General features: G+C 40.6%; 5 protein-coding genes and 1 long non-coding RNA gene across 13 annotated transcripts in view; 2 read left to right on the forward strand and 4 right to left on the reverse strand.

Moving 5' to 3' along the window:
* Positions 1-2,288, reverse strand: part of LOC115239224 — a 7,746-nt gene extending 5,458 nt beyond the window's left edge. The window contains exons 1-2 of one of the 3 annotated variants that reach the window (XR_003884606.1): positions 2,229-2,288; positions 1,719-2,066 (exon numbers count right to left, since the gene is read on the reverse strand). This is a non-coding gene — a long non-coding RNA (uncharacterized LOC115239224). Of the gene's footprint in view, positions 1-1,718 lie in introns of all 3 variants that reach the window. The other 2 variants (XR_003884607.1, XR_003884605.1) reach the window with 2 other exon arrangements.
* A 127-nt stretch (positions 2,289-2,415) lies between these two features.
* LOC115239222 (actin-5C) lies at positions 2,416-6,544 on the forward strand. Of its 2 annotated transcripts, none has more exons than XM_029813619.1 (2): positions 2,416-2,573; positions 4,491-6,544. In XM_029813619.1, the coding sequence occupies exon 2, from the start codon at positions 4,510-4,512 to the stop codon at positions 5,638-5,640; it is 1,131 nt and encodes a 376-aa protein (XP_029669479.1). In that variant the 5' UTR covers positions 2,416-2,573; positions 4,491-4,509; the 3' UTR covers positions 5,641-6,544. The 2 variants fall into 2 exon arrangements, with proteins under 2 accessions (XP_029669479.1, XP_029669480.1); XM_029813620.1 differs by lacking the exon at positions 2,416-2,573 and adding an exon at positions 3,409-3,554.
* Positions 6,545-7,316: 772 nt separating this feature from the next.
* Positions 7,317-20,450, forward strand: LOC115239226 (hydroxyacylglutathione hydrolase, mitochondrial-like). 5 transcript variants are annotated; one of them, XM_029813627.1, is made up of 9 exons: positions 7,391-7,714; positions 7,816-7,937; positions 8,050-8,134; positions 8,371-8,745; positions 8,843-9,020; positions 19,078-19,193; positions 19,394-19,736; positions 19,810-19,913; positions 19,983-20,450. In XM_029813627.1, exons 1-9 carry the CDS (start codon positions 7,676-7,678, stop codon positions 20,253-20,255), a joined length of 1,635 nt encoding a protein of 544 aa, XP_029669487.1. In that variant the 5' UTR covers positions 7,391-7,675; the 3' UTR covers positions 20,256-20,450. The 5 variants fall into 5 exon arrangements, with proteins under 5 accessions (XP_029669483.1, XP_029669487.1, XP_029669486.1 ...); XM_029813623.1 differs by lacking the exons at positions 19,078-19,193; positions 19,394-19,736; positions 19,810-19,913; positions 19,983-20,450 and adding an exon at positions 9,115-11,357 and having other exon boundaries at positions 7,317-7,714; XM_029813626.1 differs by lacking the exons at positions 7,391-7,714; positions 7,816-7,937; positions 8,050-8,134; positions 8,371-8,745; positions 8,843-9,020 and adding an exon at positions 18,541-18,673.
* On the reverse strand, positions 10,663-18,579 carry LOC115239225 (TBC1 domain family member 16). Its single transcript, XM_029813621.1, has 7 exons — positions 18,300-18,579; positions 16,167-17,929; positions 13,899-14,709; positions 13,449-13,788; positions 12,937-13,362; positions 12,546-12,839; positions 10,663-12,422 (listed from the first exon to the last, which is right to left on the reverse strand). The coding sequence occupies exons 1-7, from the start codon at positions 18,349-18,351 to the stop codon at positions 12,038-12,040; spliced, it is 4,071 nt and encodes a 1,356-aa protein (XP_029669481.1). The 5' UTR covers positions 18,352-18,579; the 3' UTR covers positions 10,663-12,037.
* A 454-nt stretch (positions 20,451-20,904) lies between the features above and the next one.
* On the reverse strand, positions 20,905-21,944 carry LOC115239230 (high mobility group B protein 6-like). Its single transcript, XM_029813633.1, has 4 exons — positions 21,728-21,944; positions 21,549-21,619; positions 21,131-21,476; positions 20,905-21,031 (listed from the first exon to the last, which is right to left on the reverse strand). Exons 1-4 carry the CDS (start codon positions 21,824-21,826, stop codon positions 20,921-20,923), a joined length of 627 nt encoding a protein of 208 aa, XP_029669493.1. The 5' UTR covers positions 21,827-21,944; the 3' UTR covers positions 20,905-20,920.
* LOC115239240 (TCF3 fusion partner homolog) lies at positions 21,882-22,800 on the reverse strand. The gene is made up of 4 exons (XM_029813655.1): positions 22,583-22,800; positions 22,434-22,504; positions 22,149-22,361; positions 21,882-21,903 (listed from the first exon to the last, which is right to left on the reverse strand). The coding sequence occupies exons 1-4, from the start codon at positions 22,679-22,681 to the stop codon at positions 21,882-21,884; spliced, it is 405 nt and encodes a 134-aa protein (XP_029669515.1). The 5' UTR covers positions 22,682-22,800.
* Between the last annotated feature and the right edge of the window lie 2,093 nt (positions 22,801-24,893).

The raw sequence follows: 24,893 nt of genomic DNA on the forward strand, positions 1-24,893 counted from the left end.
TATATATATATGCGGGCGCTTTCCTTTATATACATATTTTTTTTCAACTTTTGTGTAGAACTTGTATCGTCGCATTTCGCATACGCCACGTGCACATGATACCGGTTCCAGTAAAATACGGTGTACGCTTTGGGTTTTTCGAAGAAGATTGAATAACTACTTGTGCAAAGGCTCAATCTTCCTTCGCACGTAACATCATCTCTTTCGTTCACACAAATTCCCATTAAAAATCCTAAACGGAGATCCAGATCCTGAAAAAAAAATTTACGATTTGATTTGAATATTTTATTCTTCGAATTCTCTCGGTTCGCGCGAATGTCATAATTCATATTTATTCATCAAAAAATGACGTATCTCGCGAACGTTCGTGAGTCGTTTCAATCGCGATGATAACTCACGAAACGTGTGTCGCATTTCGCCGAAGGAGGAGGAACGTTGATGACTCGAATGTACATAATATAATAGCGCAACTTCGGGGTCTTATGCGAGGACCTTGATGCGGGGCCTTATTTGGTGGACAAGGTCGAGGCGTCTCTCTCGGGTCATTGGGTCTTTGGAACACGCATAACAGAGTTAATTATTTGATTCAAAAGATAGAGATCGAGATGCCGGACAAAACTGTTGTTTTTTTCGTGCTATGTCATCGATTAACAAGCCAAATTTGATTGAATCGATATGCATGGTACATATCATGTATATGATAATTACATTGAAACGAAACCGCTGCGTTTAAATGACTCGAATATAATCGGACTTCCGTAATGATGTCGAAACACGCGTTCATTATGAATGAATCAACTATTCCGTGATGTATCGGTGGAATCTATATAGTATGGCTCCGAATCGTCCAACATCTCAGGGCAGATCTACATCCGCTTTTTCATGTATATCCGTGGCCGATCACGTGCTCGGCTACGCAAGCACGCGAGACAGCTTCGAGAAGGAGCGTATCGATTTTGAAGGGGGCCTCTCTTCGCTCCGCAGCGCGCTTGCATCGGTAGGTATATCTGTATTAAACGACACACACACAAGCGCGCGCAAGCCCGTAAGGGCCCGGCATGACGTGGCGAAAGAGTGCAACGCACCCTTGCATCCCTGTCCTTGAATCTATTTTTACCGACTCCGTTGCGTTTATAAGAAAAGGGAGATAAAAGAACATGTATCTCTTGTAATGATTTTTAACGACGCTTCTCGCGTCTAGATTTTAATTCGTCAAGTATCTCAATGTGCGTTGTAAGAAAAATGCATTACGATTTTTATTATCATCCATTTATCGAGAAGCTTACAATTTTATTGTAACCAGAGAATTTAGTAGATTTTTCGGCGGCGCCAATAATAGTAATCGAAACGCTCAATGTTTTATACATTGAATTTCAATTGACAATTATAGATGTCACACACATTTTTGGAAAGAATTTTTTAATAACCTTCCTCGTATATTATATTGGCCTTTTATTATTCCTTTTAGATATTTTTCAACACAAGGAGCCTTTCTATTTATATTTATTAATAATAATAATGTTTCCGTGTTTTTTCCGGAACATTTGAAAACTACTCAACAATTTGAAACTTTCGAAAATCGTTAGCGAGGCATGGCTATTGCTGACAAAAGAGAAAGAAAGAAAGAGAGAGAGAGAGAGAGAGAGAGAGAGATAAGAGATATATAATTTCATTTCGATAATCTTTGACATTAGTAAATCGATATGCGCCAAACTTACTCGAATATCTTTAAGAATTAAAGTACGCCATATAAAATGTTGGAAATCCTACGTCATCGTCGATAATGTACGATGTCGCGAAATCACGCAGGCAGGTAGCCCGCGAACAAACCCTTACGCCTAGTGTATACTTCCAAGAGACATTATGCTCTCTCTATCGTACGATTTGAAGCGGCATTTGGAGAATCTAGCCGCTAGCCGGTTGGCGGACCAATCACCGCGTCGCTCTCGTTTTATGCCCATATATGGCAAGAGCTGTGAATCTGCACGGTAGGGGAAGCCGGGTGGACGAGTCCATCCGCGCTGAATCCAGGGGTGTGCCTTGCGGATCGGCAGGTACGTCGATCCCTGCGAATAATATGACAAATGAGAACGTCATATGCGATACTCGAACAAATTTTCGATCGCTCGTCACTCGTGGTCGCGATCCTCCGATTTATCTCGGCCGTGAAAGAATAGGATTTCCGACTAAAACGGGGATTCGTAAAAATTCCGGTATGCCGACCATACCTCTCGTGGACGAGTCCACGTGACGTGACGTGACGTGTGACGGAGTGGCGAGGTGAGGTGAGGTGAGGTGAGGCGAGACGAGGCGAGGTGAGGCGAGGCGAGGCGAGGCGAGGCGAGGCGAGGCGCGGCGCGGTGCGGCGCGGCGAGGCGGCGCGGTGCGGCGCGGTGAGGCGGCGCGGCGCGCGATACCGGCTTACGGTTGTCGTACAGCTACGATCTCGCTCGCATCGGCTCCACGTTCACGGTGCTAGTTCACTTATTGTTCGTTCTCCGTTGCCGCTCCATCGAGATTCGCTCTCCGATCGAGAATTTCGATCACGTTTAACTGCGCGTCGAAAGAGACAGGTAAGTGAGTAGTAGCATCGACCGTGGATACCCTCGGTCAGCTGTCACACGTCGGCGAATTTTCGGCCGCGCTCTCCGGACGAAAGAGCGATCGACTCGCGTGAAATTTTCTCGCTATCTGGCCGGTAATCGGTGGTCGCCATGGCAGGGCGTTGCTCCAAATGCATAGCAACGCAAGGTGGTGTCGTTTATTTCTTTTCTTTCCTTTCTTTTCCTCCGCTTCTCGAATTTCAAATAATTTCGAACGAAACCATCGACAGGTTGCCGTCAAGTGGTCGCGGACGTACGTATATCCAGACAGGTGGTTGCCGTTTATTAATAGACGACGCGTAGCCCGCCTTACTAACCTACGACAGCGGACACGAGCTTCTGCTTTTCGGCGACGGACGTAATCGTAGGTAAACGCGAGAGACTAATCGCGAGGTTGATTCGCCGCGTTATTAAAAAAATTAAAAAAGCGCCTTGGAGGAGATAAATGGAATCGCTGAGAATTCCGTCCCAGGCAATCGTAAGAGCGTCCTTCGTAAATTGGCGAGATATTCACCCGCAAATAGGTATTTGGTAGATATCGAACTTGTAATCGATTCGATTATAAGACTCGCAGAGTTCGGCGGTCAATTTAGCGAGTGCATTCACACATACACACACCCACCGGGACCGGGTGTCGTGGGATTCAACCGGCTCGTCGCCGGACGGGCGTATTGTGGGAGAAGGGAGAAGAGGGAACGGAGGACCTCTCCGTGTCAGAGTACTTCCATATATGGTAAAGAAAGCCAGGATTGGTCGAGGGTGTCCCACCCTTATTGGCCGAGCGTCGCGTAGTGGGGAATCTAGGAACAACGCATCTGTTCATATAATACACCGCAGGCCGATTGTCGGCTACACTCTGTGTTCGGTGCTAGAGATCGGCGGATTGTGCGGCGATTGAGCAGTGTCGCTGCTTACAACTTGTATATAACTTTCTTTTTTTACACTCGAAATGTAAGTTCAAGTCATCGAGTGATATCCGTAACCGTAGATTTCTAGGATTGCGTTTTAAAAAGAGAATAGTGCACGTTGATAAATATCGAATGTATAATGGTATCGTGGTGCGAACGACAAAGTGACGGGTGTGCTGGGTATTTCAAGAGCGCATCGAGTGCTTTAAAGTGGAGATGTGAATGTAACGGTTAGATCGCAGTATCCGTTGAGATTCGCGAAAGAGGAGATCGAGATACATTCATACGATGCCGTTATATCGCGACGATTCTCGTCTAAATTTGTAAAATTTCTTAGCGGAATTTCCAAAATGTCACGCCTGAGAAAGAAAGAGAGAGAGAGAGAGAGAGATCGTCTGCCATCGTCATCGGCGTGTGGAAGGGTGGGGCGGGGCAGAGCAGGGTGCGGTTTCGATAATTAACGATGATAAGGTTGCTTTCTCACGCCCGCTTCGTCGAGCTTGTCTTTCGGTGCACTATTTTTTTTTTATTCTTGATAAAAAATGCGTGCATTTTCCGTTTTATTCGTACCCTGAATAGTCTCGCGACTTTTTGCGATTGAATCGTTTGATTCTTGTGTTGCATGTCCTTGCGACGCCATCTTGAGTGTGTTTGGAAAGCGGGCACCGGTTACCGGCTCTCAAATGGGATTTTCAGTTTACGTTCGCTAATGTGTTCCGACAAACGAGTTTTTCTTTTTTTTTTCTCCCCCATCTTTCCAGTAAATGATATCTGGAATTATAATTGTTACGTCGCAATTGAATTGCTGTTTTTATTTACATGTAAAATTTCTTTGACATGTGCAAAGAAGAATTAAGGGATAAAATAAGTCTAAAACCATATGTTTTGATCGTCATTTCGCTATTTCGTTATTCCGTTAACGACGAGACGGTTAATATATTCTCTTCTTGTTATGCTAATCTTAATGTTTCTTTTGTAGATAAATCAAGAGAGCAAACATGTGCGACGAGGAAGTTGCCGCGCTCGTAGTCGACAATGGATCCGGCATGTGCAAGGCCGGTTTCGCCGGGGATGACGCTCCTCGCGCCGTCTTCCCATCGATCGTCGGCAGGCCACGCCATCAGGGTGTCATGGTCGGTATGGGACAGAAGGACTCCTATGTCGGTGATGAGGCTCAATCGAAGAGAGGTATCTTAACGTTGAAATACCCAATTGAGCACGGTATCGTTACCAACTGGGACGACATGGAGAAGATCTGGCATCACACGTTCTACAATGAATTGCGAGTAGCTCCGGAGGAGCATCCGGTCCTTCTTACCGAGGCTCCCTTGAATCCTAAAGCCAATCGCGAGAAGATGACTCAAATTATGTTCGAGACATTCAATACCCCAGCCATGTACGTCGCGATCCAAGCCGTGTTGTCGCTATATGCTTCCGGTCGTACCACTGGTATCGTACTGGACTCTGGTGATGGCGTTTCCCACACTGTACCAATCTACGAGGGATACGCCCTTCCGCACGCTATCCTCCGCTTGGACTTGGCCGGTCGCGACTTGACCGATTATCTCATGAAGATTCTCACGGAGAGAGGATACTCCTTCACGACTACGGCCGAGCGAGAAATCGTCCGCGACATCAAGGAGAAGCTCTGTTACGTCGCGTTGGACTTTGAACAGGAGATGGCTACAGCGGCCTCTTCCTCCAGCTTGGAGAAGAGCTACGAACTTCCCGACGGTCAAGTCATCACCATCGGTAACGAGCGATTCCGTTGCCCGGAGGCTCTCTTCCAACCCTCGTTCTTGGGTATGGAAGCTTGCGGCATTCACGAGACTACATACAACTCGATCATGAAGTGCGACGTCGACATTCGTAAGGATCTGTACGCCAACACCGTTCTGTCCGGTGGTACCACCATGTATCCTGGCATAGCCGACAGGATGCAGAAGGAGATCACTGCCTTAGCCCCGTCTACCATGAAGATCAAGATCATTGCCCCGCCTGAGAGGAAATACTCCGTATGGATCGGTGGATCGATTCTCGCATCGCTTTCTACCTTCCAACAGATGTGGATCTCGAAGCAGGAATACGACGAATCCGGACCCTCCATCGTCCACAGGAAGTGCTTCTAAGCGCGCCTTCTCCATCGCATATTATCATTCCCCAATCCTTGAACTTGAAGAGGGAGAGAGAGAGAGAGGGGGGCTTCTGTCTCGTTTCGCAGGCGGACGTAACATCAACTTCCGCGACGATTGCCCTTTGGTTTCTCCGGGGCGAAGGTAGCTTCTTTCAATTCGGATGTACGTGTTTAAGATACGCGTGTTAACGATTAAACGAGAGGAGAAGAGGAGCTTTCGATATCTCCTCCCCGCGACGCGTGTTCCTCGGTCTCGGCGACGATCCAAAATAAACCGGCGGTTCGTTCTTGCTCGTTTAAACGCGATCATTCTTTTCATCGTTTCTCATCGATTCAATATAACGATCTTAAACATGTGCCCCGATTCCTAAATACCTTTTTCTACCTTATCTTATAATCGAGTCCTTTGTATTATATATTTGAATAACTTGCGTCTATTACACGGTAGCATTTAGCCAAACATTCCTCGCGAGACGTCCTTCTCTCAACGCGAGTAGAACGCTTCCTTTTCGTTAATCTCGTCGCTCCGCTGTACGCTTCGATTGCCATTTTTCTTCGAGGATTTGAGCAAGAAGAAAACGCGAAGATAAACGCCGAGGTTTCTGTTTGCGGGAAAGATCGTCGATTGTTCTTCCCGCGGAAGGAGACGATGGACATATGGCAATCAACGTCGGTCAATGCATTCCGATTAAAGTGCGGTATTTTTAAGAGGCGCTTGCGTCGAAGCTAATACACAAACATGTCGTACGTCATTCCGCGCGCAGAAAGATAAGCCTCCGACTTCTTATCTGTTTATTTCTTTTTTTAATTATTATTTGCCTATCGTTGAGGGAAAAAGATGGCCTTTTCTGTCTTCTTTCTTTCTTTCTTTTCTTTTTTTTTTTTTTTTTTTTTTTTAACGCCGACATTCAGAATTTGTTTTTTTTTTTACACGATGGGGTAAACCGCAGATCTGGAAATGTCCTACGAACGTTCGCTCAAATAAATGAAAAAATGAAAGACACCACCACGGTTTCGACCCCGTAAGCGTAGCCAAAGTATTATAATTTATTCCCATTGTATTGCGCAAGACCATTCACGTACACATCCTAAAGACTACTTTAGACTTATGGGATTATAAAATAAAAGTCTGAAAAGTATGACCTGTGAGATTTGTCGAGTTCCTTGAAAACGCAATCGTCCGCATCCTTTCATCGCATCCCGCGTATCCCTGTCCATTTATAAGGTTTTCAATGTATATTTGTATTTACGAATATCGTTTTTACATATAATGTAGCCTTTATAACATTGGATATTAATTACTAATAATATGATATAATTATTCAAAAATCGAGATTTTTATTCGATACACAAACCTGGTCAAAAATTATAAATTTTTCTATTCAAAAATATTAAAGCGAGAAAAAATCTAACGAGTTAAAAACAAGTAAAGTAAAAGAACACATTTTATAATTATAAAAAAAATAATAAAATTAAAAAGCGGTAAAATGAGATTAAATCTGATAGGGATCGATGTTCTCTTTAGCTCTTGGATTTAGATGGCAGCACAGCAGGAACTTCGTCTCTCGAAAATCAAAAGAATTCAAATCGCGTCAATGAGAAATTCAATTATCAACGATTATCGATAATAATTTAATGAGAAAAATCAGGCTAGAACAATTGGTCATTCTAGCGATGTTTGTTTTGTATTTTTCTCTGCGATACCACTTGACAATTGGTCATTTGTATTTGCGAAAAGTCAATGACAAATTCAAGTTGAAATGTTCAAATCATCTAAAAAGATATATAGGTGAAAGTTTATCATTATTCTCTGGGACTACGTATCTCCAATTGATCTTGATCGCATTGCGCGTGGATATTCGACAAAAATCAATTTGCGTCGATAGTCGGTGACTGACAAGGGCAGAGGGCAGAGGCAGAGGCACATATGTGACTGTTACAACGAGACGTGACGTCTCGTCTCGCAGCTTCTGTTTAGGTTTAGATATATCCTCTCCGAGTCTTCGAGTTTAGCGCTGACTCGACTCGAAATGTCCGAGCAGAATGTCAGCGATCAATATACAACGTGGGTAAGGAAACGTCCGAGTTTGAATCGTTACTGTATTGATGGCATGAATCATAACCTAAGTCTGTAAACAAAAGCATTTGGAGAAATTCACATATGCTATAGGTCGGATTCACGTACATTTTCAATCTCATCGTTGGAACGGGCGCCCTGACTTTACCCGTGGTATTCAGTCGAGCAGGATGGGCGTTAGGATTAAGTGTAATTTTAATATTAGCTTTCATCAGGTATGTAGGAAAGATCTTGTCACAAATTCTCAGAAAGATATGCTCCAAGGTTATATATATATATATATTTATTTATTTATTTATTCCATCTCATTGAGTTTTCTTTGTACAGTTTCATTACAGTTACATTCGTCATAGAAACAATGGCATCAGCTAACGCTATAGTCACATGGAGGCACATTCAGCATCGAAAACGTGTAAGCATCTCTGGATTTATCTTATTTTCCACAAACGACAGTCGAGCATTTTACAGATACTTTAGAAAGATAGATAGTAAAGATAACGATCAGAGGCATAGTGTACTAGCACACATGTTGTATGAAATCTTACATAAATATAAAATAAAATTTCATATAAAATTGCCATTAATTGCCGTTGTTACAAAATTTATTTTCTAACAAATATTTAGATCGAGATATACACATTTTTTCAGGTTTTACAAACAATAGGTGAATCCGGCCCTTCCAATTCAGATTCAGAGGATACTCCGCTGGTAGCACCCCCTTCGACTAGTCCAGAGCATTCAGATATGTCTTATAGATATTACGTGATTCGTGATAAAATAGAAATGGGTCAGATGGCATCCATCTTTTTCAACAGATTTGGCACTATCTTGTTCTATATATGTTTTGCCATATATCTATATGGAGATTTAAGCATTTACGGGGCAGCAGTTGCAAAGTCATTAGCAGATGTTGCCTGCACTTATCTGCCAAAAAACCTTACGTGCAACGACACGATACCAGATACTGAACCTTGCTGGGAGGGTTTTATGATAAATCGATTCGATGCATATAGAATATTTCTGGTATGTCACTGATTTGAAAAAATGTCAGTAGATTAATGACTTTTGCCATAATTATAAAGCTGCACGATAGTAACTGTTGCGCTGTTTCCATTTTCAGACAACGTTTGTACTATCATTGGGGCCGTTTGTGTTTTTTAATGTTCAGAAAACTAAGTATCTTCAGCTACTGACTTCGGTAATGCGCTGGCTTGCATTCACTGTAATGATCGTCTACGCTTTGAAAAATCTTATCGTACACGGTCCTCGGGGCGATCCACCTATCGCGAATTTAGCCGGTAAGTTGAGAAATTATGATAATCATTAATCTATGGCTTTTCATTGATTAATACGTAATCGCTAATTATATAAAGAGATACGTCACTATTTTAGGAGTTCCCAGTCTTTTCGGCGCTTGCGTTTATTCCTTCATGTGTCATCATTCGTTACCAGCACTGGTTTCACCGATAGCAAATAAGTCTAAGCTGAATCGATTTCTAGCTCTCGATTACACATTAATAGCTTTCTTTTATTTATTATTAGCGATGACAGGTATCTTTGCCTTTGAGCATTTGGATGATCTTTATACTTTGGATTTTGGACCACGTGGCTCGGGTGATTGTTCCAAGAGTAACAATATTTTTATTCTGCTTATAGAATATTTTTTAGCGCTCTTTCCAGTATTTACTTTGAGTACCAGTTTTCCCATTATAGCAATTACCCTTCGAAATAATTTGCAGTCGCTCTTTTTAAATGAGGATAAGGCTTACAATTTATGTCTTCGGCAATTCGTCTTCCCTATTTTAGCAGTAATACCGCCATATCTGATCGCGATGAGTACCAAAGATCTATCGAAATTAGTTGGTATTACAGGATCATATGCTGGAGCAGGGATTCAATATTTAATACCTACATTCCTGGTTTATTATGCCAGGCAAAAGACTAATAAGATTATCGGTCTTGGCGTCGTTAACAAATTTGCAAGTCCTTTTTCGGGCAGGTATTGGTTGGTTTTTGTCGTAGTATGGGCGATTGCATGTATGATTTTAGTATCGGTCAATTTCATGCAAATACATTTACAATCCTCCTCCTGAATTAGTCGATAACAAAATTAATATTACATTTACATTATACAGAATCAAAAGAAGATAGAGCTTATGTTGTAAACTCGATTACTAAGAAGACGCAGATAAGTGTCGACAAAAGTGTTGATCACGTATTACGAATGATACATTTCACAATGTATCAATAGTAAAAATATAGATGTTGTGCGGAATCATTCAACAGTTTTAATCGATATTGTATAAGCACACGATACAAATTGAATGGATGGTGACTAAAGTGATAAATCAGAGATAGACTAAGAATAATTGCCGATATGTTTGATGAAATTTGAAATCTGTATGAAAGTTCGTAATTTGAGACGCTGATCGTCATTTGTGGCAGTATATGCTCACATGTATATATGGGGCGAACCGACAATACTTTAGCACAAGTCATACAACTTAAATATTGGATAAGTTTAATGTAGGAATGTAATGTGCATGTAGAGAAAAAGAGTTTGCTCGTTCTCTTTATATATGTATACTTTACTTTTGTAGAATTGTCCCGGGACAAAAGCGTAATTTCGTTATTATAAGAAAATTCTAACAATTCGTTATATTGTATTTGTATTTTTTTATAAGGTAAAATTATTTCTCCATATTTTGTGTATTTATAATAAAGTAATGTTAGCGATAGGTGATAATAGTAGCAATAGCAAAAGTATGATGTTACATTCTTTTTGAGATCGTATTTTTGTATATGTATAAAACTGCCAAAAAATTATTCGCAGCATGTCCATCACACCAGTGTACCTGTGCTAGTATAGTGTACAATGAAGAATATGTTGCGAGTATATATATAAATATTGAAATGGATAATAATAAACAGTTGATTATACAAGCCTCTTGCCGATTTATTTAAACCGGTATATGTACACACATATATATTTTTGCCTTATATTTATTTCGAATAGAGATCTCTCTGCACGAGGCAGATTTTAACACAGATAGAGATTTCTCTTCAAGATTCCAACGATAGAAGATAGCACGATAAAAGCGATAAAAGCTATTTTCGATAAAATTTTATATTCCTGATTACATAGATTAGCGTGGAATGTGTTACAATCGCCTTTTTTGCATATAGGCACAGTATTTGTAAGATCTTGAATAACCAGCTTTGTGTCTTTACATATATTCGTGATAACGGATCATAATAATATAAAAGCACAAAAAAAAAAATAAGTTAAAATATTTATTACTTTACAATTATTCGGTAAGAAAAATGAGCTTATTCTAATAATCTTTTTTGTTTTTAAATGACTCCCATAAAGTAAGAATAAATATACAACATCTGTGTGCAACACTATGTAATTAGCAAACAATTATGTTTAATTATATCAATAATTGAATAAAGGTTCGACGCTGTTCTACATACGCGAAGAGTACCGGTGTATGAGAATGTCATATATATATATATATATATATATGAACGTACGTGAACACTTTGGAGTGAATAGATACTGTTAATTTATACACCCGCATAAAATTCGGGTGTATATTTATAATAATAAATAGCCATTTTTTCGTACTATATACGACATTTGATTTTTCTCTTTGGTTTTCCGCGGACGAACTCTCTACTAGATTGGTGCCTACGGAACATGATCACACGACGGATATCTCCCTATCCCCAGCTGGTGGCACTCGGACGCTTGTACTAGTTTATCTTTCTCACTCATCGTCTTTAACGCTACGAATACTGCAAATCTATCTATTATATCGCGAATCTCTGTATTCGCGTACAACTTTGTTGAAACTTCTTAAGCTTATTTCAATCGACGGTGCGTGAATTTCATTCGGAGATTGATATTTCGAGATATGTCTTTTGTGCTTCGGCATTAAATTCGGACTGATGTACGACGGTGTAATATATGTATTATTTCTCTTTGTCAAAATTCGAAAGGTGCTTAAGCAGCTTTGTACAAGAACAAAGACGCGCGTTACAATTCGTATCGTCGCGCGCGTGGCAATTGAGCTTGTAATTTGCATGTAAAAACCTAGAGTGTAATTAACTAGATATGGTACAATATTTGTAGTTCGTAGAAAACTTATGCTACGAATCGAAGGTCTGGCATGTATAAAGAAAGATCGGTGTATAGAGAGAGCAAGGACTTACAATTTAATAACTCGACGAAATGAGTTAATCTATATGTTAAATAATACTGATACTCTTCTCCCTTCTAATCTCGTCTCTTCCTATAAAAATTATTAACTTACTCGTAATTATTTAAATAGGGACAATGCGTGTCTTCGTGACCTACGCACTCTATCACCGGATCGTGCGTGCTGTCCCACATCCCCGGACCGCATTGCCGGCAGAGACCGGCTAACGTGCAAGGCAAGCGGACAAGTTGACGGAAATGATAAAGTAGGCCTCGTGCCTTTCTAAGTATAACGTTCCCATCCATGTACATGGCCAGTGAACTAAAATGCAATAACATTTCGTCCGTTCGCAGATCCTGGGCAATCACATCGTCCGCGTAAACGCACATTATAGCGAGACAGAGAAACAAGTGAAAATGATCCGTTAAATAATTGACCCAGCAGGCCTCCCACATGACAAGAGCTATCTCGGTTGGAAATTCTCTTTTCAAGCATCTGTAATGGGGAAGAGAGGGGAGAAAGGAGGGAGAGAGGAGGGGCGAAGATACGATAAAGATAAAACTGTGTAAAATTCATATATAAGAGCGCATACAGTGTCATTACAATAATTGTACTTACAAAAGTATCCAACGATGACAAAACAAAAGCTCTAAAGCATCCGCGTGATTTTGAAGATGCGCGTAAAAATCCGGTACCATTATTCTCACTAGCTCCCGTAGGTAGCACAGATTTCTGTCCATGTCCTTGTCGGTCGGAGTGCACACGGCCACCGATCTTTGCATCAGACCCGCGAAACACCAAAAGGCCTCGATTTCGGAGTTAAGTTCGGCTAGTAACGGAGCTAAGAGATCAGACATTCCTTGGGTGTAACCCAAGCGGCAGTTGTATACCGCGTAGTTGAGTAAAATATTCCTACAGGGCAGGACAAAACAGATGGGAATGATTAATAGGCAATGGTAATAATATGCGAAGAGACAAAGGTCAGTATCGACGCGTTGAAATAACTTACTTCATTACTTCGATGTTGGGATTACCCTCGCCGGCGTAATACGGATTACCTCTGTCCGTCCGAACGACATCTTTCTCCACTATGCACACCACGTTTCGCCAGAAACGCTCGGCCTGTTCCGGATTCATACTCAATCTACGTCTCTGTATCTCCTCGTACTCTTGCCGTCTAATGGCATCGATCTGCTCTCTATCCTCGTATGTGCTCTGGTAGGAATAGCAGTGCAGCAGAAAGGGCCAAACGATTTTTCGTAACGCCGGCTCCAAGCCTCCGAAAAATATTCCTTTGCGAAGAGCGAGATCATCCTCCACCTGGCCACGTTCGTTCAACAAATCTTTCCAAGCTAGTGATGTGATCATTGGTACTTGGCCTTCCTCGGGATGCAATTCGTCTCGACTTACCTCCGGTCTGCATACCATAAAGTGCCTGTGCAAAACATTCATTGTGAATATTAGATATATCGATACGCGAATAAACTCGAACAATTTATATTCCAAGCAATTATGCCTGACCTGTATGGCAGAGTTTCCTCCGTGTCCGCGCTCAAGCGTGGATAAAGCAATTGATGCCATTGATGTAGGGTGGCGGCCAGCCGATCCAAGCCGCCGTGATGAAAGTGCAAGATCTTGTATTGGCTCTCTCTGCTCGCCACTACCAACTGGCCGCAGGTGCAAGCAGGATCGGCAAAGAAGAGCCGCAAGGATCGCATCTCGCCGAGATCCACCGAGAATCTTCTGCATCGATGCGCTCTGCGCAATGTCACGGGCGACGCGGTCGCGCTGTCGGGAAAGGCAAGATTGTGTTGAAGAGCTAAGAGTTCCGGGGACCTCATCCACGTCGGCATCTCCTCAGCTATACAAACAACGTCATCGTATTATTAATTAAGGACGAAAAAATGACAATTATCCGACGAGTCGAATCGTAGGATACAACTTAAATATATCTTCTTTTTTTCTACCTACCGTCAGCGGATATCGAGATTGACAAGCTGCAGGTGGAAGTTAACGACAAACTGCGACTCTTGACACTCGCGTCATCGCGGTACGAGAGGCGTGCCTCCTCGTCGACGCTCCTGACATCGCTCTCGTTAAAATTCCGCTCTTTCGAATCCCCATTCCTCTCATTCTTCCTCGAGTCCGCGGAATCCGGTGTCGAACGATTCTCGGTTCTTTCGTCGGCATTCTTCTCAGACTCGTTGCCTGGACGACGTGGAAAGTCGTAGCCGGAACCGGAACAGACGCGTTCGCAGTCGCCGCAATTGACGGGTTCCTTCGCCTCCAAGCACACGTCCAGCTTCCCGTTCCCGTTGTCGTTCTCGGCGTCGTTCTCATTCTCATTCTCGTTCTCGAGCACGTGTCTCGCGTCCGCGCCACGTGCCTGCGCGGATATCTGCGAACGAGGCAGGACGGTCGGATCGTCGTCCCGATGATGATGCGATGCGACGGCGTTTCTGGCGCTCAGGTTCTCCAGCGCAGTCGGATGCTTGCGCAACGTACTGTTGGGTATCCAGCTGAGATGCAGGGTCGGTAGGTTCGAGTTCTTGTTCAGCTTGCACGTTATGGTCATGTATCCGGGATGGTGCACCACGTCGGCGTGCTGCCTCATCAACGTCGGTGGGTGCACGCAGACGTTATTCTTGCAGAATAACGCCTCGCCGTCCTGGTAAATGACACGTCGATTATCCTGGCCGCAATCGCCGAGGATATAGCTGCTCGCTTTCCGCAGAATATTTGGCAGAGGCATATTCGTCTCCTGATCACTCACGCTGTCTTCCTTCGATGAAACATGATATATCTTGTGACAAAAGGAGAGGACGATGACGATGCTCGGATCACTCTAAACTGAGAAATCTAAGCACTCGTTGGCACGGAAATCCGTCTGTTTGCCGTCCTTGGACGGCGAGACGGTTCCTTGGCTCCTCCAAACTCGACCCGGACTGTCCTCGTCTACTACGAAATGCTGGAAGCGGGATTCGCACCGACGGGATCGCGAACCGAGCCCGACCGGCGGAGGAGAATGGGAACGAAGGGCGAGCATAATCGGTGCGAGAAGGTATTCGGGGGTGGATCCGCGCGAGTCCCACGATTTGTTCTACCGCAGATTACGGAACGTTATCGCCGTTAATTAGCCTCGTTACATACAAAGCGTCAATGCGATAACGCGTATCCGTGCCGTCAGTTTCCGCTTCGTAGATAACGCGGGCCGTGCGTAGTCGAGAGTCCCACTTTGGGGGAGACTCCTCCCCGTCCTTCACCGAAGAGGGTGGATGCTTTGGGGGACTCTAGTTCTTTCCAGCATGTCGGTCGACATTGCCGAAACGCGACAATCTTTGCGATAAGCCAAGATCCGAGACGATCTGGTAGGGGGTAGGGTAGGAGATAGGAGGTAGACGACACCAGTGATCAACGTTTTGTTTCTTCTGAATCGCCGACGTAATCGCTGTCCGAGCGACGAGCGATTGCGCTTTCTCTGCCGCGCAAGCACGCACCACGCACGTCGACTTGGACAAAATCCTGCTAAAATAGCAGTGTCGCGCGCATACGCGACACGTACTTTGCTCTCGAGAAATCGTGGTCTGATGTCTTTGACACGATACCCGATGACCAGTTACGCAATGACACAACTCGCGACAACGCGACCCGACGCGACGCGACGCGACGCGACGCGAGGCGAGGCGAGGCGAGGCGAGGCGACACGACACCAAGCGTATACACGGAGACACTCTTCTTATCCTAGATCAATATTTCCATCTGATCGCGGAAGTCGCTCTACCTACCTACCCACCTACCTATACAGCCTTTCCTACTACCAGACTCGCTGACATTTCGCCACTTCATAGGCCGTTTTTATCGATTATCCACCGTCTCTTGTACCTTCATCACGCGTTTCGCGTTCTTCTACTTTCGATCGATCACCTTCAGCTTTTTCCATAATTGTGCGTAATTTCCCTTTTATCCGAAGCTATGATATGTTATAGCGTTTTCACGCGCGAAGCGATGACGTAAATTTTGCCCGATCATTGGTTCAAATTTTATCGCGATACGAGCATTAAAAATTAAGTATTAATTAATTAAATTATAATTTATATTAATAACCGAGTGAGACAATATCTTTTGCACTAGCACTTTCAAGAATATAGATTTAGAAAAAGAGAAAGAAAAATAACTATAATATATTGCAAATATCTGTTTCATCGATTGTATTTTTATTGTTTAATTATCATACTTTACCGTCGTTTCTACTCTCAAGCATTGGTACAGTTCGTAATTGAAGAGTATCTTGTGATCGTTGTTGATAGCTAGTCCAGATTTAGGACCGCGTTTAAGATACGATATCGTAGAATATGCCGAGAAATGAAAGTCCTCTTGCAAATAACCGTTCGCTAGCAAATGTCCTACGATAGCCTCCGCGGTTTCTCTTGCAAAATTTGGCACGGGCACGTTAGATACTCTCAACGATGGGGCACCTTTGCTGTACCAGGCGTCCACAAGCTTCAGAGCGGTCAATCGTGTTTCGCTTTGCACAGCCTTTGTCATAATTTGATACAGCTGTCTGCAATATTTCCCTATGTCTACCTCTTTTCCAGTAATCGACTTCCTACAATGATCGCACATCTCGACGCAATCGCTCGCGTTCCAAGTCTCCTCGAAATGAGTCGCTATTAAGCTTCGTCTACAGGATGTTTGATCCAGACAATACGTCAACACTTTGTACAAGTTTTGCAGTCCGACTTTATCTTGAAATACCATAGTACTCAACTTGAATATGTCTGCCAATCTGTAGAGCACGATACATGTTGATCTTTTGCCGTCTCTGCCCGCTCTACCGCTTTCCTGATAAAAATTCTCCATCGATTTGGAAACGCAATGATGTATCACGAATCGCACATCCGGCTTGTCGATGCCCAATCCAAAAGCGATGGTCGCGATCACCGCTTGATACTTGCCCGAAATCCATTTGGAGTAAACTTCCGATCTGTATTCCGCCTCGAGCATCGCGTGGTAGCATCCGACTTTAAAATTTCTGTTCCTTAAATCCGTGGTCAATTGTTCGGCGTCCTTAATCGTGGTCGTATAGATTATACCCGATTTGCCAGCGAATCGATTATTCAAGAGATTTTTTATCATCGCGAGGCACGTTTCCTTATCCGCCGGTTTGCGACGAACCTCGTAATATAAATTGGGCCTGTTGAACGAAGCGCGTAAGATCAGGCAACCACTAATATCCAGCATCTTTTGTACGTCTACGATGATCTTAGCCGGAGCCGTGGCAGTGAGGCCTAGAATCGGTATGCCCGGGAACATGGATTTCAGCACACCTAGGAACTTGTAATCCGGTCTGAAATCGTGACCCCATTGACTGCAACAATGTACCTCATCTATCGCAAAACGTTCCAGACGCCCCAACTCGTACGCTTTCTGCAGCTTGTTCATAAAACGATTCGACTTTGCCATGTACTCCGGCGTTACGTAGACGAGTTTTAGATCCGAGTTTTTATCCACAAGCGCATTCATGGTCGTCTTGACGCTTTCTTTGTCTGCCTTTGCGCACAACATGGTAGCTTTTATGTTAAATTTATGCAATCCGTGTAATTGATCCTCCATCAAAGCCACTAATGGCGAAACTACTATAGTTGTACCTTTGCTGATTACAGCCGGCAATTGATAACACAAGCTTTTACCACCACCTGTAGGCATAATTAATATAACATCTTCTTTGGACATAATTGCATTCATAGTTTGTAATTGTAACTCTCGCAACTTTTCAATCTTGAAAACGTCTTTTAAAGTTTTCTTGAGTCTTGCGGACCAATCAAATTCCTCATTGTTCCAATTTTTCTTGGACAAGGAAAAACTTTTCTTCAAAAGAGCGTTATCGTGTAACTTTTCCTTACGCTGAGTTAATATCCTCTTACGATCCTCAAGTTTCTGCAGTTCGCTTTCTATTTGTTGCAGCTCGTAATCAATGGCAGCTATTTCGTCGTTTTCAGTGACTAAAATTTTGAAGAAAAACAATAAAAATAACGTGCAATTATGTGAAAATATAATGTAATCTTGATGATCATTGATGAAGAATTAAAGAAAGCAGCTCATAAACCTTTACAAAATAACAGTGTCTAATATCTATAAATTCATTACAGTAAGTCTTTCTTTAGTATTGAGGAGAGATGAGATTAAAAACAAAATACTTTGCATGTCTGATCACATTAGACTAATTCTGTCGATAGATGAATTTTAACATTAATCACACACGCATAATGACTTTTCTTCATATACAATATGTTGAGTCTAATAATATGTAAAGGTGAAAAATAGAGAAATTTAAAAAAAAAACTTTATAATTTTTTATTATATTCAACCAACCTTGATACTCGTCGTCTATCATAACCACATCCTTCGTGTCATTAACAGACATTTTAATCAATTATTTAAATTTCCTTATTAGATGTTAAAACATTAATGTGTATCTCGCTTCTATATAAATCACGCGAACATATCGTAATCTATCAAATGTAATCGTATCCGATTATACACGAGATGACATCCGCGCCGGTAGATACTGTTCAACATGTGATCGACATCGCGTCTCGGGTCTCGAGTCTCGAGTCTCGAGTCCAGTCCAGTCCAGTCCAGTCCAGTATCCAATCACTGGATTACAGTGGATGGATCATCAGTCGTAATCGGCCTGATTGTTTTGTTTTTTACCAATTCGGCATCTATCTTTGATTCATTATCAGGCAAGTAGAGAGAAGCGACGATACTTTGTGCGCACAAAATAAATGAGGTGCCAAGTGCCAAGCAGTTTTAAACTTTTTCACCACCATGTTCCGTCAAGCTGCACTTCGTGCATGTCCGACATGGCTCGAAAACAAACTCACGTCTATATATTTTAGGGGTATCTGTTTTATATTCGCCTCTCCTATTCGCATTCTATATAAAACTCTAAAGCTAGCGTTATTACATTATTGCGGTATGATAAAGTTGTAATTGTCTCATTATTGATCTCCAATTTTTCAAATTCTTATTAATAAATATTTTTCCATATTTTTACGATTGACAGATAGCATATAGATTATATTCGATTCAGTTGGGTATTTATGTGTAAATTATGTCTACTTTTTTAAACATTTTTTTTTTTCAGCAAAGAGCATTTCTTCCAACGGATTTCGTGGATCACATAGCCTTAGTGCAACAGTTGATCATTCCAATATGAAAATTCAAATATTACCAGCGCTTCAAGATAATTACATGTATTTGGTATCTATCGTACTATTTGAAATAACGTTTATACAATTTTCTAAAACTCAATATAGAAATTTTTAGTTCTCTTTTATGTATTACCTTACAATTAGTTTACAGCAAGATAACCATATTCATCTAATATATATATTCGATAATTCTTATTATAAACTTGTATGAAATAATTGAAATTTTTAACACATATTTCTTTTTATAAGATTATTGACGAAGCGACACAGGAAGCTGCTGTTGTGGATCCTGTCGATCCAGAAACTGTAGCTACGGCTGTTCAACAAAATAATATCAAACTAACAAAAGTTTTAACTACCCATCATCATTGGGATCATGCCGGTGGAAATGCAAAATTATTGAAAAGCTTTACCGATCTTTCCATATATGGTGGAGATGACAGGATAGAAGCTATTAATCACAAAGTTACGCACAATGATACATTCAATATTGGCAATTTATCAGTCAAATGTCTAGCGACACCTTGCCATACGCGTGGACACATCTGTTACTATGTTACAGGGGAAGAACATCTCCCGTCTGTGTTTACAGGTACAGCTAGGCATACGTTAAAGATGAAATATATCCACATATCAAATATAATAAAGAAAAGATCAATTTGCAGGAGATACACTTTTTGCTGGAGGTTGTGGGAGATTTTTCGAGGGTACTGCTGATCAAATGTACAAAGCACTTATTGAAATCTTGGGCTCCTTACCTGAAGAAACGGTAAATTATTTGACTCTTGAACTGTGGAATTTATCATTTCTGAGACAAATCATTTTTATATTTCCATAGAAAGTTTACTGCGGGCATGAATACACATCTAACAATCTCAAGTTTGGTTTACATGTGGAACCCGAAAATAAAGCAATTCAAGAAAAATTGAATTGGTCGCACACTCAACGTGCTAATAATCTTCCGACTGTGCCTAGCACCATTAAAGATGAAAAACTGACAAATCCATTTATGAGAGTGCATGAACCGACTGTTATGAAACACGCACAACAAAATGATCCTATTCAGACAATGTCTTATTTAAGACGCGAAAAAGATAGCTTCAAAGCTTAAAAAACTTTGTACAATACTGAAATATCTTTTTACTCGTTGAGTATATACATTTAATTAATATATTTTAAAATGTGGAATGTAAAGTGTAACCGATGTAAAAAATGTGTAAGATAAAATATCCAAATAAATATTAAATTTTATTATGTGCAAATATATTATAGTGTAGTATATTAAAATAAATATTTGAATTTTTTTCTATTACCACTATCTTATTTATCTTCTATCTCCACAATTTTCTAAATCCAAGTTTTCTTTTTTATATAATTTAAATTTTATAAAAAAACTTATGGTTTTGTAACAGTATATACATGAAATATATATACACACATACATATATATCAACAGCATGTAATAGTAGATTTATATTAACACATTTGTGTATATATTAATATAAACCTAATCTATAAATCTATAATCAAAATGTAATTAATCATTATTATTTATATATAAAACTGGTCATATAAATTATTAATATCGTGAAAGATAATTATTTATATATAATTATTAATATAATTAATGTATAGGATATCCCGAATCTTAATGTCAAAATCTCTAAAGGACTTATCGATTGTCCACAAATTTGGGATACCAAATTGTATATATAACTATCATTATAATTTATATTAATATAATTATCTTCCACAAGAAAGTTGTTTATATATTTATTATGATATATTTAATGACATTTGACATGGTGCGTCTTCAGTCTTTTTATTATATATTTGCATTTCAGCGACATATTTCTCCTTGGATCTTTCATACATGTCGTAATATACCTGAAACAAGGCAACATATTCCATATGTATTCATTATCTAGAATGATTATAAAACCATGTTCAATATTTATGTATGTAACATGTAATATTCGATCTTACTTTCTTATCTTCGGAGCTGAGAGATTTCCAAGTGGTCGCAAGTTGTCTAGTAAGCTCTTGTTTACTAGGTTCCGGTTCTCCAGCTAAGCGTTCCATTACACGAGGTCTCTGCTCTTGGCAAAACTGGAAGAAAGGATTAGCGGGTCTTTTGGGCGCATTTGGATCAGCTTTTGCACCCTTTCTCTTTGTTCCTTTTCTAGGTTTCTCATCTTTAGCATTGTGAGAGGCACCTTTCCCTCCTTTCTCTGATTTTGGAGTTGTTTCAAATACACTGTTTTCTTCTAGTACACCCATTGGTGCCTCGCGCCAACGATCTCCATGTTTATTCAATCGATCGATCAAAAATCTACGATTAATATCATGAGTGACGAAAATTTATAGAAATTTCAGACTAATGTATAATCTGCGAAAAACTAACTTTTTTTCTTTCCTTGTACGTCGAAGAAGCTTCCTTACCATCTGGATTCTATAGACCAATCTCTCATTCTCCTATAGTTGAAAAAAATATATAACTTGAAAAGATAGTTGAGAGTGAGTGAGAGTGAGTGTATGTGTGTGAGAGAGAGAGAGAGAGAGAGAGAGAGAGGGAGACTTAACCTGCTGCAAAATATCACATCTTTCTACCAATAATTGATACTTTTTCTTGTAGATATCAAACTCCTCTGGTTCTACGTCGTACTCAGATTCGTCGGACATTGTAAATTATGGGTTTTTAACGAAATATTGCTAAATTGTGTGTTTGACACTGCTCTTACACATATATTGACATATATCTACACCAGTGCATGTCAGGTCAGATGTTTGTCTCTCCCATAGACATAGTATATCTAGACCGAGTGTTGAGGAGTGGGGGCCGATGCCCACGTAGAAAAGGACATACTCTGTTTCGTGCCCCTTGCGTTCTCTCTCGCTCGCACAGAGCATAGCGCTCTCTTTCGTCATGCTACGTGCGAGCGAGAGAGAACGCAAGGGGCACGAAACAGAGTATGTCCTTTTCTACGTGGGCATCGGCCCCCACTCCTCAACACTCGGTTTGGGCGCATTTGGATCAGCTTTTGCACCCTTTCTCTTTGTTCCTTTTCTAGGTTTCTCATCTTTAGCATTGTGAGAGGCACCTTTCCCTCCTTTCTCTGATTTTGGAGTTGTTTCAAATACACTGTTTTCTTCTAGTACACCCATTGGTGCCTCGCGCCAACGATCTCCATGTTTATTCAATCGATCGATCAAAAATCTACGATTAATATCATGAGTGACGAAAATTTATAGAAATTTCAGACTAATGTATAATCTGCGAAAAACTAACTTTTTTTCTTTCCTTGTACGTCGAAGAAGCTTCCTTACCATCTGGATTCTATAGACCAATCTCTCATTCTCCTATAGTTGAAAAAAATATATAACTTGAAAAGATAGTTGAGAGTGAGTGAGAGTGAGTGAGAGAGAAGGAGACTTAACCTGCTGCAAAATATCACATCTTTCTACCAATAATTGATACTTTTTCTTGTAGATATCAAACTCCTCTGGTTCTACGTCGTACTCAGATTCGTCGGACATTGTAAATTATGGGTTTTTAACGAAATATTGCTAAATTGTGTGTTTGACACTGCTCTTACACATATATTGACATATATCTACACCAGTGCATGTCAGGTCAGATGTTTGTCTCTCCCATAGACATAGTATATCTAGACCGAGTGTTGAGGAGTGGGGGCCGATGCCCACGTAGAAAAGGACATACTCTGTTTCGTGCCCCTTGCGTTCTCTCTCGCTCGCACAAAGCATAGCGCTCTCTTTCATCATGCTACGTGCGAGCGAGAGAGAACGCAAGGGGCACGAAACAGAGTATGTCCTTTTCTACGTGTATCTTTACCCCCACTCCTTAAATAAAGGCAAACGCTCGGTCTAGATATACTATGTCTATGGTACCCCCCTTACCTCAGGGAACGAATCGTTGACGCGTAGTGTACACGTGCACTTAACCTCGAAGTATTTCATGAAACGTTTTCAAAGAGAGCGCAATAAAAAACCTCCTGGTGATCATTTTTAAATTCGTCAAATATGCCTGCTCCATGCGAAGACATTATCGAGGACATCGAAGATTTAATCGCGTCGCAAGACATAACGCCTAAAGAAAGATATAGCTCGAGGAAACATATTACGATACGACCGAAACGAAGAAAGCAAGCGCAGGAGGAAGTTTCACAGCCGCCTATCTTGTCAAGTATAATACCCGGCACGCAGACGATCTACGTGAAAACATGGGGTTGTACGCACAATAATTCGGACACTGAATATATGGCCGGACAGCTGGCATTGTACGGTTACAATTTGTCTGACGATAAGCTAAAAGCAGACTTGTGGCTTCTGAATTCGTGCACCGTCAAGAATCCTGCGGAGGATCAGTTTAGGAATGAAATTGAATATGGCAAGAAAGGTTCAGCACTAGAGGGAGCGCTAGGTTCAATGAATAGGTTGTTTCTGATTGGCTGCCGCCATTTTTATGAAAACCGGCAATGAGGAAGACAGAGAGATAAGGAAGAGAGAGTACGACCATATACATATAGGCTGCGTTTCAATATTCACTGCCAGTACTGAAAATCTATAGTGTACGTGACGTAAATTATATAGATTTTCAGTACTGGCAGTGAATATCGGAACACAGCCATAGTCTCTATGACATTCAAAAAATTGTATTTTTTTTTTTTTTCGAAATCTCCTATTTCCGATTTTCATAATAATGGCGTATTGATCCATCTCTCCCTAAAGGGTCTCTAAGCACATGTTTCGAAATTCACTGCCAGTACTATAAGAAATCTATGGTTCACGTTACACTATTTTACCATATAGTGGTGAATTATTTTGCAGTTTTGGCAATCTAGATTTATTTCCGTCTTTTGCCTTATGCAAAAGAATATTCAATTTTTTTCAAGTTAAATTTGAGGGCCATTTTAATTAAAATTAGATTAACTTGCAGAATAATCAACAGCAAAATTTTTAAAATTTCTATATACATTAATTAAATTTGATTCAGAGATTTCACATGTAAAATATAATAGTCTACGTCTACGCGTAGATAATGCAAACTATGTTAGCGTGTGGATGAACACATGGACAAACAAATAATAAAAAAAAAAAATATATATATATATATATATATTGACAATAATGAATTCTATAAAAAATAAATCGAAGATTGCTGGTGAGTTGGTTCTTATATTTTCATTTCTATTTATGTCGCGATTACTTGATTTACACATAACGTCGCAATTTTACGATGCCACAAAAAGTCGACAAAAAATTTAACGAGCTTTTGATTTCATATGTCTATGAAAGAAGGAAAAATAAATGTTATGCATATTGCGATCACGAGCTAAAAGCGATATATTATCTCTTGCCGTTTAAAAGTTCACATAAACATAATTTAAAAATGTAACATAAAATTGAAATTGAAATGAAATCAACATAGCAAGTATATATATACGTGCAACTATATATATACTTCATCAATAACAAATTACAAATAATCACACTTGGCAACGCGCCGTATTGACTCTCTTGAATTTTTCTTGAAATGATAAGGATATGTAATAATTTAATTTCAGCCTATTTACATGGTTTCTGTGACATATTGATATATTTTACAATTATTTCAGTCACAAAATTTGATGATATTTGATTAAATGATTGGCAGCGATGCCAAATTATAGATGGTTAAGTTGTTTATAGAATTGTTGTCCTTCACCATATCACCATAGATATAGGAAGA

Source organism: Formica exsecta, unplaced genomic scaffold (assembly GCF_003651465.1).
Source record: "Formica exsecta isolate Colony F162 unplaced genomic scaffold, ASM365146v1 scaffold368, whole genome shotgun sequence".
NCBI lineage: Eukaryota > Metazoa > Arthropoda > Insecta > Hymenoptera > Formicidae > Formica > Formica exsecta.